Genomic DNA, 16,677 nt, shown 5'->3' on the forward strand with positions numbered 1-16,677 from the left:
TTATTCTAGATATCTTCGTGCCCGTTTGTTCATCGTTTGCCTAGCATGTTGATGTGACGTCAAAAGTTCATCGTCCAGTGTCCTCTGCACTTCTCTGACGCTTGAAATGTTCACCATTTGACCTTTTTGTTAGCTTTTGTCGTTTATTGGAAAATGTTTTTGTTTGTTCTGTGTTTCTCTTTTGTCCTTTGTGCTGCCAATAGGGTGCGCTAGAAAGACTGCCAAGAAAATAAATGTATAAAGCTACATGAGTATTGTTACAAGCAAAAAAGATAATCTATTTTTCTAGAACTTACTGACATAACCACTAGCTTTTTCCAAATCTGTTTATTTTGTTTTGTTTAATTTTACCTTGATAGTAAATTCATTTATTTTTTCCATTATGTTTTGAGCGGTCTTCCTAGCGCCCCCACACTACGTTTTGTTTTGTGTCTGAAAGCAACCAATCAATTTATAGAAACTACTTTTGCGTGTGGGTGTTTATTCTCTTGTAAGTTCTAAACTTTTTTTAGGATATCTTTGGTCACATTTTGCTAAACTGGGGATGACTTTGTAATTTTGTGCTAGGTTAGTTGGCATGATGGTAATTTTTTGGGAGTTTCTATTGAGTGACAACGATATACACTTGAATCACCGTTTTTGTCTTTCAGTGTGTGAAGTCATCACAGGCACATAATGTTTTCATTTCCTTTTGTGTGGAAATCATCCTTAGTCTGAATAATAAAATATACAAAATGAGCAGAATTGAGTTTCTTTTCGCAGTTAAATATATATTTAGTGAGCACGTTTTTTGTAACTGCACTGAAATCCTCAGCAAAATGTGATTTGAGTTTTGTTTATAGAATAAAAAAATATATGAATAAACTAGTGTCAAACGATGCTGTTGGTCACATTTATCTCTTACACGTTACCCTCTGAAGTTACAAAAGTAGGGGTTGGTTTATTTTTCAATGTTGATGTGGTGGGTTGTACCTCATAGGTTTTCGTGTGTGTGTGTGTTTAGACTGATTTTAGAGACCCCTATTTTATATTGGGACTTAGGTGTTGGAATTATTTGGATTTTTCTGTAGTACAAGTAGTCCCCAAACTAGATCACACAACAAAATCAAAGATCTCGCGTTAAAACCAGGTTATAAAGCATGTGCCCTTAAAGGCTTATTTGTAGACACTTTGGGATTAATTCTGTTGGGTTGGGAGTGTTTTCAGGTATTATTTTTGTGTCTCATAATAAAAGCTAAACACTACCTTTTCATGCAGGTCCTGATTAAATTTTGCATTTTACTCCCAGAGAGCACAGGTTTTATTAGCATACCTTGTCTTTAATATAGTTGTATTGCAGTCTGTAGCATGTGAAGTGATGCTTTATCTGACCTTCTGATTTTGTCTGATAACTTTTGGCATGTTAAGTGTGTGTCGTTGTGCATTAACCTCATCAATTTGCTTTACTTGGGCAATATGAATCCCTTCTACTGTCATCATTTCAGTGGTCCACATGTATACAAACCATTGTCTTTGCAGTAGTTAAAAAATGGCTCCATCCCTGATGTTTAATGTCAGGGCCCTCTTCTCGAATCAAGGTTGGTTTTTGAAATGAAACTGCTTCCCACATCGTAGAAGTGTCACATGTTCTGTACTCAGAACTACCCTTTAATTATTTTCAACATTAAAAACCACTTCTCTGGGTTATTGATCTACCATTGTTCAACAAAAATGTGTTGGATGGAATCTCCTTAAATTAATTGACCTGCAGAAAAAATACAGACAAATTGTATTTGGATTGACTGGGCTCATTTAACTGTAATATTATTATGTGACAGATTGTATTTCCAGGTTTGTCAGCTGCTAGGTCTGAGTTTAAATGTGATCCTAAAAAAGAAACCTGTTGGATATGTTTAGCATTATTATTGGTACAAAGTGACTGATTTGTATTTAACATTTGGTTTGTACAGTTTTTGCCTTTTCTACTAGAACAAAGTTATATTTCACAATGTGACATTGAAATTCAAAAATGTTAAACCATGTAGAGCTTAGTTGCCACATGACCAAACCTTAGTCTGTACAGCTGTAATATTCATTGATTAAAAAATGCAATTCTGTGAAGTCGCCTTTTAGTTGAATTCAATTAAAAGCTTTTCTTTCTATATATTTTTGTTTTGTTTTTAAATGTTGTGATTTTGCTGTGAGGCATAGACATTGCTGAATTTATAAGATGGCCTAAACAGTTGCTTTTTTAATAATTTCAGTTCGATATTGTCTTAAATGTTTTTGATTAAGGATAACACTTTGTCTCCACAGGCGTGAAGCTAAGTGCACACTCAATAAGCAGTTGTTTTGTGAGCCAAAATTGTGATCCCTATTTGGTTGGTTGGTTTGTTTATGTACAATTAAAATGTTTAAAGATTCATATTACAATTGTCTGTTTCTGACTATTTGCCCTTTACTCTGAAGGAAATATGAAGGCATAATGTGTTAAAATATGTAAGTCAACTAGAAAACGTAAATTTCCAGAACATATTTTTGGTTGCGTCAAAGTACATTTCATGGTAGGGGAACACCGCTGCATCACATTTGACAGATCCCTGATGAGAGCCTGTCATGCCTCAACTCCAAGTTTAGCTACATTCTTTACATGAGGACACCACCTGGTATCTTGATTTACTGCAATTTGTAAAAGCAGGAAGCCTTTTCTACTTAGGCCCTACATTGCATGATTATGGCCTCCATGATGATTACCGTTAGACAACCTAGAGAGAGGCCTAACACGCAAGGCTAGACCATTTGGGAAGCATGGGCTCTGGCACTGAAAATGACCAGACGTGTTTGTCTTTCTCACCAATACAAAAAGTTAAGGGACAGGTTGGAGCGAGCAAAACGAAGACTAAGGACAGGCATTTCAAAGGTTGCAGCACTGTAGTCTGCTTCTGTTAGTTATTATAAATATCTCTGCCAATGCATATAAAAAAGAGATCACACAATCTTGACAAGGAAATGGTAATTCAATACAGTAATATTTAAACTGTGTTTTGGCACCCCACTGTGACATTCTCATTATTTGACCTACTGGTACACCTCCCTAAAAAAAATTGAGCTGTTTCTTTGCCACAGAGGTGTCTACAGACACTATTCTGTTTGCTTTTGCCAAAGTGTTGAGCGGCTTGGAAAAGTCTGCATGGGAATCTACAAAAATATAGTTTTTTATGTATTTATTTTCGAATAAAAAGTATGCCTTATCAAATCAAATGTTTGTCACATGCTTCGTAAACAACCGGGGTAGACTAACAGTGAAATGCTTACAGGACCTTCCCAACACTGAAAGAAAAATCGAAATTGTAGAAAAAATTGGAAAAAATTAATGATACTTCGCTATATACACGGTGTACCAGTAACGAGTCAATGTGCAAGACCATAACAGCAGTTTATGTAATGTCAAAAGAGATTAGTGCAAAAAGGGTCAATGCAGATATTCCAGGTAGCTATTGGTTAACTATTTAACCTTCTTATAGCTTGGTGGTAGAAACTGTTCAGGGTCCTGTTGGTTCCAGACTTGTGCGGTAGCAGAGAGGACTATATGACTTGAGTGGCTGGCATCTTTGACAATCTAAGATTATTAATTATATATGTTATTCTTTAGGTATGTGGCAGCATATTTCTAATTCATTCACACATATGTCTGCCTTACACTGCATTGATGTATTAAATGTATTAAAAAACTTGTGAAATGTTGGGTCTTAAAGCCGCATTATGTAATTTTTTGGGCGACCAACCAAATTCACATAGAAATGTGCATTATAGATCTCATTGAAGCGGTAGATATGTTCTATGTGCGCTATTTATATGCTTCCTATTCTTAAATTGTGTTTTTTGTCTTTTAGTTTCAGTTTTGTACACCAGCTTCAAACAGCTGAAAATACAATATTTTTGGTTATGGAAAATATATTTCACAGCGGTTTAGATGGTACAATAAATCTCTACACTATACTTGCTTGTTTTGTCACATAACATGAAATTAGGCGAACTATTTGAATTTTAGCAACCAGGAAATGGCGGAGCCATATCTGTATAGTGTATCTTTAATTTCCTAATGGCAACAATTTTTAATAGGAACTTATTTTACTTGACAGCAATCCGGGGAATGTAATGACTGTAACACCTAACATTCACAGGCAAGATGGCGCTGACTTTCAGGAATGGATATCTGGAGATGCTGAGAACGTGTTGGAGATTACAAGCACATCATGTTAAGATTCCTGTTCTTAATGAAATGGGTAGGTTGTTGTCGACAAATCTAAACTGGTGAAATTGTTCGTGCAATTGATTATATCTGGAATAGAGACAGCTAAGTTTGCACATTAGCTAACCATTAGCCGGTTAGGTTACATCTGACAAGCTTGATGAGTCTGTTGTGTTGAAATCCAAAGGCAAAACAGCAGCTTTCATTAATGCGTCTCATCTGTATAATATTGGTCGCAATTTAATGTATTGAGCATCATCTTGGTGTGTAAATAATTTATAGCCAGTGAATAGTTACACAACAAGCATGTATTTCAAACTGAATGAATAGGATCAATCTCCCTGAGGGAAAAAACTAACTGAAGAATCTGTCATTCAGGACTTCTGTGTCCTGCCCTAGCACGTCACCAAAGTTCTCAGAGCATCAAATTACCATCAAGGTACAGTATATCCACTCAACTTCATAATGTTCAATTATTACGTATTACTTCATTCTCCATATTGATTCTAGATTACAATTCTTACTGTGTGATGTCTGATCTCAAGTCATTTAAAGAGAACGCCTTCACCCACACAAAATATGATGGAATCAAAATAACGCAATTTCGGCTCATGTTCCCCAGCAGTTATGTACCACAGACGTCCTTATCCAGACCCTTGTGGCCAGAAGTGTCCTATATCACCCCTGAAGAAAAGGAGAGGCAGCACAAAGGTGTTTTGATAAAGCAATACCTACATTAAACACACATCAAAGACTATTTACGAGAAATAATTGTCCTCTAAAACATTTTAATACCGGCCTATTTTGGAGTGGAAGATGGACATAAAATATCAGCCTAGGGCTAAATCAATCTTTAGATTCAGTGTTTTTGTAATTTACTGTGTCTGAACGATCACTCTCCCATTGCCTTTCAGTGGTTGTAGAAAATGTGAACACTCTTCTTGCAAAGGAAGACTATGGAAGACTTTTTGCAGTTGTCCATTTTGCAAGTCGACAGTGGAAAGTGACAAATGAAGACCTGATCTTAATTGAAAACCACATTGGTGCTGAATGTGGTGACCGGATTACTCTTGAGAAGGTCTGTGTGCTTTATATTCTTTGTGTTATTACTATTTGGAAAGGACACATTTTCCACACTTGCCATATCTTTATAGCCTGGTCCCAGATCTTTTTATGCTCTTACCAACTCCATAGCTGTCATTGTCAACCCAAACATCTGTAAATTATTTTATGGATATTACTAACTTACAGTTCTCAAATATAACATATATTTTTGCTCGCCCTATTTTTGGCACACAAATAAGTCTGTTAACTGCAATGTTGGTAGACCCTAGCATCAAGTGTAGTGTTATAGGCTACACTTTTATTTATGGACAAAATACTTTCATCTAATAGGTGCTGCTGGTTGGTGGAGAAGAGTTCACACTGATTGGGAGGCCCCTACTCGGGTAAGTTTTCTAGTTCTATATCATCTCAACTGGGGGGGGGGAATTATGCATGTTTGGGTTTTGAATGTATACATTAAGGTGTAGAAATATGACAAAATTGGAGCTGTATATTCTAACAGCCATTTCCCCTCTTCTTTTCACATGTAGTTGTGATTTGGTCAGAGTAGAGGCAACTGTCATTGAGAAGACTGAATCCTGGCCAAAAGTTCATATGCGGTTCTGGAAAAGACACAGATACCAGAAGAAAAGAAGTATGTTTTAAAACTTGTTTAATGTTTTTCTTGATATTTAAGCAATGAGGTTAAAATAATCTCTGAAACTGTGTAGTGTACAAATCAAAGCTAGCAACAACACTATTCCTTTATTTCCTTAATATTCCTATGACATGTATTTTATTTTTTTTTATCTAAACAACAATACTCTCATGTAAATGTCAAATATAATTTCCCTGGGAGAATTGTCAGCATGAACAAATGTCTAAAATCTGCAAGAGTTTTAGTGTGGGAAAGTGACACATTCCAAGGTAGCTAGAAGAAAAGGAAAGTGGGAAACCACTGTATGAATGGGGTACACTACACACGTTTTAATTAAGGGATACATAGTTGGGGGATCACTGGATCATCATTTCTAAGATTCTCTTTTTAGATTCAATGAATGACCTAGATTTCTCTGTCCACACATGCCAGTTACTGGTCAAGTATAATTTGATGTTGTTTTCTTGGAGTAAACAGGAACATGAAATCTCTCCAGAGAGAGGAAATTCCCCAGGATATCACAACAAAAAAGAGAGGCACACTTGAGTCCTTGCATTATAATAGCATTTTTCATTAATTAAATGTTCAAACATTCTAAATTATATTCATCCTCTAAAGTAAATTCTGTAAAAGCAATATGAATAACCTGACAGTGTGTTTTTCAGAATAATGCCCTGTAAGTGTGGCTGCTGCAAGACTAACTATTGTCTTTTCCTTTTTCAGTTATTGTGCAACCACAGACAGTGCTTCGGATCAACACAATTGAAGTTGCTCCCAGATTGACATGATGCTATATATTTTGAAATGTAAATAACGTTTTGGCCAGTGAATGTGCCACTGAAATTGCTCAGTATGAAAATATAATGGGAAAATGTGTTTATGGACAACATTTGGTATCTTTCAAGTGAATCTTTGTAAATGTACTTTTTTTATGTAATCAGATGTTTTTATTTTTATTTTTTTTAGATGTGCTATATGAGTACAATTAAAGCAATTGTTTATGAATCTGTTATGAAATTGGTGAAATCCAGGCACAGGTTCTCACCTAAATGACAAATAGCCATAGGACACCTATGAAATCATGTTGCAGAGTGGAGAAACCTAGCTTGAAGACAGTCAAGGGAAACTTGAGGTATTCCAGCCTGGTCTCATAGACTAGACATACAATAGTAAGTGAAAATCTGGGACACTTGGTCCCCTTCAGCCAATTTTTGTGAACTCAGTGTGGTTCGCTTTATTTTTTGTGCAGTGTGAACACTCCAAAAGAACTCAGACCCCTCAAAAGAGCCCCCGAACCAAACAGACCATCTCGCTTTAATTCCGCGGTCTGGTTCCCTTTTTTAGGACAATGTGAATGCAAGGCTCCCTAAGTTCGCTTTTCATTATTCCTGCACCACACACTAGACTACTGCAACACCGTTTCTCCTGCCATAAACCCTCAGATTGGTGCCACAAAAGAGAGAAGATGATGATGTGCAGGTTCGTGGAAGAAAATGTGTCCTGTTTTTGGATATTGATTAGCGATTGTCAAAGAGTTTTTATTTTTAGATTATTTGTTTGCAAAAATATTGCAAACAAGTAATCATAATAAATAAAAAAATGTGATCTATAGGCTGAGAGCTTCATAAACTGTTTAATTATTGTGGGGTTTGAATAGTGTGAGAAGACAACATATTTGGTGAGAATCACAACATAGGGTATGCAATTTATTCTAGCTCTTAAAGGGGCAGTAGCCTACCTTGGGTGTACAAATTTCAATGACAGCATTATTTATTCTGCAGTTATTCTATTACTATGTATTCTGTTACCAATCAAATCAAGTCTCATATTTGAACTAATTGCAATCTATTAGCTTCCAAAATGTAAGTAGGTATGTCTAGCTGTCCAATAACAGATTCTGGTTAAATGGCTTGTCCTGGACTTTGTAAAAACCCAGAGTGCATGTTGGAAAAACATTTTGGTTCCTTTCTAAACATATCAATGTGCATGCAAAGAGGACTCGGTCCACAAAATAGGTGAAGTGAACTGGCAAAATAGTTGAGTCCTCATTCAAAGGCAAGGGCAGTGTGAATATAAAGAGAACTGAGTTATTTTGCTATTTTTTACCCAGAGTTCACTTTAAAGAGGACTGAGGTCGGTTCTATTAAAACACCATCAAATTAGTATGATATGTTGCGTTTGATATGGTTACATAAGACAGAATGTTACTCTCTTTTGAGGGTGATTGGTCATGGTGGATGGATGTGCGTATAACGCGAACATCTAGTAACCCAAAGGTTGCGTGTTCGAATGTCATCACAAGCAACTCGCATTTTAGCTAATTAGCTACTTTGCAACTACTTACAAATTTTTAGCAACTTTCCAACTACTTAGTATGTAAGCTAACCTTAACCACTTAACCTAACCATATGAATTGTAATACGTAATGGATAATGGTCATCCACAAATTAATACATACTGTACCAAACATTACATTTCATATTAATTTGAGTGTTCCGTATTTTATTTACTTTAGTTTACTATGTTACGTCTACCCCTGAGTCCATGTTGCTATTCACTAGTTCGGGTGCTGGTACAATCTCTTACAGCTCTGGGAACGCATCGAATATGAATTGGAAACTTTAAAAAAAAATGTTTTTGAATGTTGAATTTGATGACTAATTTAATTAACAACATCCAAATGGATAAAGAAACCATGTCCACCCATTTTGGTCTATCAAGAACTTTGAAAAGGACAGGCAGTTTGTCTTCGAGAACCGTCAGAATAGTGATACTGGGCCAAGCGGCTGTTGGCAAAACTGGTAAGCGCAGAAACACTTTTGCATAGAAACAATAATTGATGTAGAAATTATTATAGCATAGGTTATGTGTTATCATCAGACTATCCTGATTTGCGCTCTAGTTCCAGACTTGTTTCAGTTTCACACGTGTAATGGCTATCAAAAGTAGTTTAATCAAACTCATATTTAATTTCGTATTTTACAGCAATGGCTGTGCGATTTATCACTAGAAGATTCATTGGCGAGTATGACCCAACACTCGGTAGGTATTGAGGGAGAGGGATTGCGTCGATTTTAATCCCGTATGTCATGCCATGCGTGATGACTCAGTGTAGCCTAGTGCATTAAGGACTAATAAATAATTAGAATATAATAGAAATATGGATCACTCTGTCAAGTTTGACAAACAAATGTCATGTCTTTCTGCAGAGACCATATACAGACATGAAATGTCTATTGGTGGTGATGTGGTGCACTTTGAAATACTGGACACAGCAGGACAAGTGAGCATGCTTGGTTTAACCTAACAGTTATACAATCATCCTATGAAACAATCTAAATTGTTTTGACATAGCCTACAATTATTTATGCAAATGCGTTCCACTCAATCATATATACTGAGTATACAAAACATTAAGAACACCTGCTCTTTCCATGACATAGACTGACCAGGTGAATCCAGGTGAAAGCTATGATCCCTTATTGATGTCACTTGTTAAATCCACTTCAATCAGTGTAGGTGAAGGGGAGGAGACAGGTTAAAGAAGGATTTTAAAGTCTTGAGACAATTGAAACATGGATTGTGTATGTGTGCCATTCAGAGGGTGAATGGGAAGACAAAATATTGAAGTGCCTTTGAACAGGGTACGGGGGTAGGAGCCAGGCGCGCCTGTTTGTGTCAAGAACTTCAATGCTACTGGGTTTTTCACGCTCAACATTTTCCTGTGTGTATCAAGAATGGTCCACCACCCAAAGGACATCCAGCCAACTTGACACAACTGTGGAACGCTTTCATCCCTGTGGAATGCTTTCAACACCTTGTAGAGTCCATGCCCCGACGAATTGAGGCTGTTCTGAGGGCAACTTAATATTAGGAAGGTGTTCCTAATCTTTTGTATACTCAGATATTTTATTGATCTATGATTTTTGTGTTGTTGTTGCAGTTCTATAACTAAATATACATTTCTTGTAAGGAGGAAGATGCCCTGCTAATCGAAGAGAAGATCAAGTGGGGAGATGGATTTGTCATTGTGTACTCTGTAACAGACAGGTGTAGCTTTGACGAGGTCATGCGCCTCTGTTTCCTCGTCAATCACATCCACTCCTCTTCAGGCGCCCGCAAGTGCAGCCCTGAGCCTCCACCCATAGTTATTGTGGCCAACAAGAAGGACCTTGAGTTTGACCGCATGGTGAGCACTGAGGATGGAGAGGGCCTGTCACGGGGCCTAAAACTGCCCTTCCATGAGATTTCAGTGCGTGACGGATGGGAAGAGACAGCGGGCGTCTTTAATGTTCTTTATGGAGATGTGATCCATCAACTTGACACTTCCCCAGCCTCATACCGCAGGAGAGCAGTCTCCAAGCTGATGGAGAAGATCCCCAGGATCAACTCCAATCCTCCTGGCACCCCTGGCCGCAGCTTCAGCTTCAGCTCATTCAGGGACTTCCTGCCTGACTGAGCCGGATGGGTTGGGGCTCTGAACAGCGGCTGTGATTTGGGTATTCACAGGGGAAACATGAAACATGTTGTTTTGGCAGCGTGCCTCTAGAATAGCTGTGTTAGTGCTCTATGGAAAGTGATGCACTTGGACACCTGGATAAGAGACTTGGACACATTAGATCTGAAAATGGATCTAGCAATTACTGTAGAATGTAATTCTATAAACATTTGTGGGGACAATATTTAAATCAAGCGTAATAAGAGTAGTACAATTGTGTTTTGTATTTTGATGAGACATGAACAACAAATTAAATATCTAGAAACATCTAGAAATAAAATGTAACTATTTGTTGCGGTATCAAATGACTAAAATGAACATTCTGCAGATGTTCTTAATATAGGATATTTTTGAAAGTAGAAGAGGCAGGTGTATTTGATCTTTCCTCAAGATGTAATCTTTAAAGCAGTAGAAAGCATTACCTGCTTAGATGTTTATGTTTAAGTATATTATTTGAAAGCCACAAGCAACGCCTACTATCTGAGGTACTGTATATACACAACAAATAACAGGGAACTTAAATTGGCCCCATCAAATATTACTGTTAACCATATACTCCTAAAGTATATGAGGCTTCATACATGCAGCACAGTTTAGGGCTTTTGAGTAAAAAGGGCCTTTAAAAGGATCCTGCAGAAAAAAAATATTAATTTTCGGAAACCTGATACGGGCCTTTACGATTAGGGGCACCTGCAATAGAAAAGGCTTCTATAGTTGCTTTGATGTGTGGGGGTGCAAGGAATGTATTGTATATTGGCTTTACTAATGTGATGTTTATACACATGGAATGATGGATAGTTGTGGGAGGAGATGACTAAACAAAGCTTATTGGTGCTATTGAACAAAAATATAAACGCAACATGCAATAATTTCACAGATTTTACTGAGTTACAGTTCACATAAGGAAATCAGTCAATTGAAATAAATAAATTAGGCCCTAATCTATGGATTTCACGACTGGGAATACAGATATGCATCTGTTGGTCACAGATACCTTAAAAAAAAGAGGTAGGGGTGTGGATCAGAAAACCAGTCATTATCTGGTGTGACCACCATTTGCCTCATGCAGCATGACACATCTCCTTCACATAGAGTTGATCAGGATGTTGATTGTGGCCTGTGGAATGTTGTCCCACTCCTCTTCAATGGCTGTGCAAAGTTGCTGGATAATGGCGGGAACTGGAACACGCTGTCGTACACGTCGATCCAGAGCATCCCAAACATACTCAATGGGTGACATGTCTGGTGAGTATGAGGCCATGGAAGAACTGGGACATTTTCAGCTTCCAGGAATTGTGTACAGATCCTTGCTCATGGGCCTGTGCATTATCATGCTGAAACACGAGGTGGAGGCGGCGGATGAATGGCACGATAATGGACCTCAGGATCTCGTCACGTTATCTCTGTGCATTCAAATTGCCATCGATAAAATGCAGTAGTGTTCATTGTCCATGGCTTATGCCTGCCCATACCATAACCCCACCGCCACCATGGGGCACTCTGTTCACAACGTTGACATCAGCAAACCACTCACCCCCACACGACGCCATACACGTCTGCCATCTGCCCGGTACAGTTGAAACCGGTATTCATTCGTGAAGAGTACACTTCACCAGCGTGCCAGTGCTCATCAAAGGTGAGCATTTGCCCACTGAAGTCGGTTACGATGCCGAACTGCAGTTAGGTCAAGACCCTGGTGAGGACGACGAGCACGCAGATGAGCTTCCCTTAGACGGCTTCTGACAGTTTATGCAGAAATTCTTCAATTGTGCAAACCCACCGTGTCATCAGTTGTCCAGGTGGCTGGTCTCAGACGATCCCGCAGGTGAAGAAGCCGGATTTGGAGGTCCTGGGTTGGCATGGTTACACGTGGTCTTTGGTTGTGAGGCTGGTTGGACGTACTGCCAAATTCTCTCAAACAACATTGGAGGCGGCTTATGGTAGAGAAATTAAAATTAGATTATCTGGCAACAGCTCTGGTGGACATTCCTGCAGTCAGCATGCCAATTACAAACTCCCTCTAAACTTGAGACATATGTGGCATTGTGTTGTGTGACAAAACTGCACATTTTAGAGTGGCCTTTTATTGTCACCAGCACAAGGTGCACCTGTGTAATGATTATGCTGTTTAATCAGCTTCTTGATATGCCACACCTGTCAGGTGGATGGACTATCTTGGCAAAGTACAAATGCTCACTAACAAGGATGTAAACAAATTTGTGCACAACATTTGAGAAAAGCTTTTTGTGCATATGGAACATTTCTGGGATCTTTTATTTCAGCTGATGAAACATGGATCGAACCCCAGGCTGTAGTGACGCCGCAACACTGCGATGCAGTGCCTTAGACCGCTGCATCACTCGGGAGGCCCACTATTTTACATTTTAATCAGGGAGCTGTTTTTGCACAATTTGGCTGTGTTTACACAGGCAACCGAATTCTGATCTTTTGCCAATTATTTGGAATATCTGATACATATCTGATCTTTTCCCTAACGTATAAACAGCAAATCCATATGAGACCTCGGTCTGGATGCTCAGATCCATTTATTTTTATCGGGTGTCTTTTGACACAACTACAGTTGAAGTCGGAAGTTTACATACACCTTAGCCAAATACACTTAAACTCTGTTTTTAACAATTCCTGACATTTAATCCTAGTAAAAATTCCCTGTTTTAGGTTAGTTAGGATCACCACTTTATTTTAGGAATGTGAAATGTCAGCATAATAGTAGAAAGAATGATTTATTTCAGCTTTTATTTATTTTGTCACATTGCCAGTGGGTCAGAAGTTTACATACACTCAATTAGTATTTGGTAGCATTGCCTTTCAATTGTTTAACTTGGGTCAAACGTTTCGGGTAGCCTTCCACAAGCTTCTCACAATAAGTTGGGTGAATTTTGGCCCATTCCTCCTGACAGAGCTGGTGTAACTGAGTCAGGTTTGTAGGCCTCCTTGCTCGCACACACTTTTTCAGTTCTGCCCACAAATGTTCTATAGGATTGAGGTCAGGGCTTTGTGATGGCCACTCCAATATCTTGACTTTGTTGTCCTTAAGCCATTTTGCCATAACTTAGGAAGTATGCTTGGGGTCATTGTCCATTTGGAAGACCCATTTGCGACCAAGCTTTAACTTCCTGACTGATGTCTTGAGATGTTGCTTCAATATAGCCACATAATTTTCCTTCCTCATGATGCAATCTATTTTGTGAAGTGCACCAGTCCCTCCTGCAGCAAAGCACCCCCACAGCATGATGCTGCCACCCCCGTGCTTCACGGTTGGGATAATGTTCTTCAGCTTGCAAGCCACCCCCTTTTTCCTCCAAACATAACGATGGTCATTATGGCCAAACAGTTCTATTTTTGTTTCATCAGACCAGAGGACATTTCTCCAAAAAGTAAGATCTTTGTCCCCATGTGCAGTTGTAAACCGTAGTCTGGCTTTTTATGGCGGTTTTGGAGCAGTGGCTTCTTTCTTGCTGAGTGGCCTTTCAGGTTATGTCGATATAGGACTCGTTTTACTGTGGATATTAATACTTTTGTACATGTTTCCTCCAGCATCTTCACAAGGTCCTTTGCTGTTGTTCTGGGATTTATTTGCACTTTTCGCACCAAAGTACGTTCATCTCTAGTAGACAGAACGCGTCTCCTTCCTGAGCGGTATTTTTTTAAATATATTTTTTTATTTTACCTTTATTTAACTAGGCAAGTCAGTTAAGAACAAATTCTTATTTACAATGACGGCCTACACCGACCAAACCCGGACGACGCTGGGCCCATGGTGTTTATACTTGCATACTATTTTTTGTACAGATTAACCTGGTACCTTCAGGCGTTTAGAAATTGCTCCCAAGGATGAACCAGACTTGTGGAGGTCCACAATTCTTTTTCTGAGGCCTTGGCTGATTTCTGTTGATTTTCCCATGATGTCAAGCAAAGAGGCACTGAGTTTGAAGGTAGGCCTTGAAATACATCCACAGGTACACCTCCAATTGACTCAAATTATGTCAATTAGCCTATCAGAAGCTTCTAAAGCCATGACATCATTTTTTGGAATTTTCCAAGCTGTTTAAAGGCACAGTCAACTTAGTGTATGTAAACTTCTGACCGACTGGAATTGTGATACAGTGAATTCTAAGTGAAATAATCTGTCTGTAAACAATTGTTTGAAAAATTACTTGTGTCATGCACAAAGTAGATGTCCTAACCGACTTGCCAAAACTATAGTTTGTTAACAAGAAATATGTGGAGTGGTTGAAAAACAAGTGTTATTGACTCCAACCTAAGTGTATGTAAACCTCCGACTTCAACCGTAGGACCTCAAATTGGATAGTACTGGGAGGGGATATCCACCAGATGGCAGCAGATGACAAGTAGAATTTCCTACAGACAGGTGTGTGTGCGTGTGCGTGCGTGTGTGTGTGTTGTAATTCCTAAATTCCGGTCTTTAGGATTTGTATTCTAGTTTGGAAAAAAATATTAAAATATATATATATCCTTAGATGGCAGCATAGGCCAACTAATAGCAAAGGTTAATTTACAGCAGGCAGGTTGAGGTAAAGAACACTTGGACAAAGGTAACTTATGTATGAAACTGAATTGATACAGACTAACAGACATTATTTGACAGACTGACAAAATGTTGACCATTAAAAGGACATTACACTCCAAAATCAAAGTTTGTTGGATGGTTTCAGATGTCAATAGTAATGTCAGGATTAATCCATTCCCCACACCATCAGGTGTATATATCTAACTATATACCACAATCCAAATGAATGGAAAATATAATCATGATGTCTTTTCCAGATTTCTTCCATTAATTTGGGGTTAAGGCATATAGCTGGATATACACAACCGATCAGTGCCATTTCTAGTCATAAGCGATATAAGAGCCTGCTAGGGGGCCCCAACCAGGAAGTCAGTCGGGGTCTTAATTTATTGTTAGTTAGGATAGCAGAATACACACCGTGCAATGTCGAAATTTGGTAGTGCATCAGCAGTTTTCCCTCTTGTTATGTCAGTCACTGACAGTCACTCAATTAGACAATGTCAGCTAACATTTTATAGATAAGTTAGTCTAGCCACTAGCCTTGCCTGGCTACCCAGCATTATTGCTCCGGGCAATTGCCATGCCACGCAGACAAACATTAGTTTTTTCTCCGCAATGAAGTATGTAGCGGACAATAGAGCAGCGGAAGAATTTATGTTGAGTCGTCAGGCAACTGCTAGCCAGCTATCTAAACCGTGTATTAATCATGGTTGAATTACTGACCAGGCACGCAAGGCACGTACCTGCCCAGGGGCCCTTCTAATGGGAGACGTCTCTATCTATGGCTTCTAATCAATAGATCACTTGATCAGGGTCTAGGTAGGAAGTCTAACCACCATAATCAATTATTAAAAGATGATGGAAGCTGCCTTTCCTTACCTGACCAGATTATTTTGATTTTGTTGGCGATTCAGATCAAATATTTGTCTACTGGTCGTGGCACAGATGTAGGATCTTGATTTGAGCCAGTTTGCTACAGCAGAAAAATCATCCTGCAGCAACAGTAAATGTGAATATTTACGTGGATTATAAGTATTTATGATAAATGTTTCTTAAGGGAAAATCAAGTCTGAAATTTCGAACTTCAGAAGTCTTTTTAAACCTAAAATCTAAACCTGCATTGCAGAAAAGTTATCCTGCAACAGGGTGATCAAATGAAGATCCTATATCTGTACCAGAGTGGCATCCATGATAGAAGCACATCTACAGCTATGTTCTTCTTGAAAATAGCTTTACATATGTTTTATAAACAATTGTAGATTCCAAGCTTCCACTACATAGATCTTGAGTGTTTTGAAGATACAAAAAAACACTTTCTTTGATGTGTCTTGTAACAAATCAGGTTTTCTTCAAATACATGTCACAGAAATACTGTCTTTCCCTATGTCTTAAATTTCTGTGAATCTTTGTATACAAAAGCAATATATGATCATCCTTTTTATTTATTTTTGTCTTGTGATTTGATTGTGCATTTTTAGGATTGTGTCTATTGATTTCCTGCTGTATCTGTTTATGAGAGTATACAGGCATTATAACTTGGACTTGGACCAAAACAATTTTGAATTGGTTACATTTTCTTTATTGATGTTTGCCATGTACTCACTATATCCCAAAATTATAGTCAATACACCCTCCATTAACATGGCAATTGTGCCTTCCCAGTAGGTTATATCAGTGGTGTAAGGCATAGTGCT

The 16,677-nt window shown here is 38.3% G+C and overlaps 3 protein-coding genes across 24 annotated transcripts in view; all 3 read left to right on the plus strand.

Moving 5' to 3' along the window:
• Positions 1–2,404, plus strand: part of LOC311128686 (CUGBP Elav-like family member 1) — a 47,446-nt gene extending 45,042 nt beyond the window's left edge. For all 21 annotated transcript variants that reach the window (XM_084160916.1, XM_084160898.1, XM_084160917.1 and 18 more), the window contains one exon: positions 10–2,404. The gene's annotated coding sequence lies outside the window, so the exon portion shown is untranslated. The remainder of the gene's footprint in view (positions 1–9) is intronic.
• A 1,209-nt stretch (positions 2,405–3,613) lies between these two features.
• Positions 3,614–7,550, plus strand: LOC311127765 (large ribosomal subunit protein bL21m-like). 2 transcript variants are annotated; one of them, XM_084159639.1, is made up of 8 exons: positions 3,614–3,631; positions 4,164–4,265; positions 4,610–4,670; positions 4,854–4,942; positions 5,146–5,309; positions 5,627–5,679; positions 5,827–5,930; positions 6,657–7,550. In XM_084159639.1, exons 2-8 carry the CDS (start codon positions 4,169–4,171, stop codon positions 6,719–6,721), a joined length of 633 nt encoding a protein of 210 aa, XP_084015765.1. In that variant the 5' UTR covers positions 3,614–3,631; positions 4,164–4,168; the 3' UTR covers positions 6,722–7,550. The 2 variants fall into 2 exon arrangements, with proteins under 2 accessions (XP_084015765.1, XP_084015766.1); XM_084159640.1 differs by having other exon boundaries at positions 3,616–3,631; positions 4,857–4,942.
• A 996-nt stretch (positions 7,551–8,546) lies between these two features.
• Positions 8,547–10,631, plus strand: LOC311128106 (ras-related and estrogen-regulated growth inhibitor-like). Its single transcript, XM_084160078.1, has 4 exons — positions 8,547–8,734; positions 8,919–8,975; positions 9,143–9,216; positions 9,907–10,631. Exons 1-4 carry the CDS (start codon positions 8,575–8,577, stop codon positions 10,390–10,392), a joined length of 777 nt encoding a protein of 258 aa, XP_084016204.1. The 5' UTR covers positions 8,547–8,574; the 3' UTR covers positions 10,393–10,631.
• Positions 10,632–16,677: the final 6,046 nt, after the last annotated feature.

The sequence above is a fragment of the Coregonus lavaretus genome (assembly GCF_964263955.1).
Source record: "Coregonus lavaretus genome assembly, chromosome: 4".
Taxonomy (NCBI): domain Eukaryota; kingdom Metazoa; phylum Chordata; class Actinopteri; order Salmoniformes; family Salmonidae; genus Coregonus; species Coregonus lavaretus.

Coding starts and splice junctions, on each gene's coding strand:
- LOC311127765 (XM_084159639.1), top strand. CDS start 4,169: ATGGCGCTGACTTTCAGGAATGGATATCTGGAGATGCTGAGAACGTGT. Junction 5,680..5,826: donor ATTGGGAGGCCCCTACTCGG/GTAAGTTTTCTA, acceptor TTTCACATGTAG/TTGTGATTTGGTCAGAGTAG. Junction 5,931..6,656: donor CAGATACCAGAAGAAAAGAA/GTATGTTTTAAA, acceptor TTCCTTTTTCAG/TTATTGTGCAACCACAGACA.
- LOC311128106 (XM_084160078.1), top strand. CDS start 8,575: ATGTTGAATTTGATGACTAATTTAATTAACAACATCCAAATGGATAAA. Junction 8,735..8,918: donor AGCGGCTGTTGGCAAAACTG/GTAAGCGCAGAA, acceptor CGTATTTTACAG/CAATGGCTGTGCGATTTATC. Junction 8,976..9,142: donor CGAGTATGACCCAACACTCG/GTAGGTATTGAG, acceptor GTCTTTCTGCAG/AGACCATATACAGACATGAA.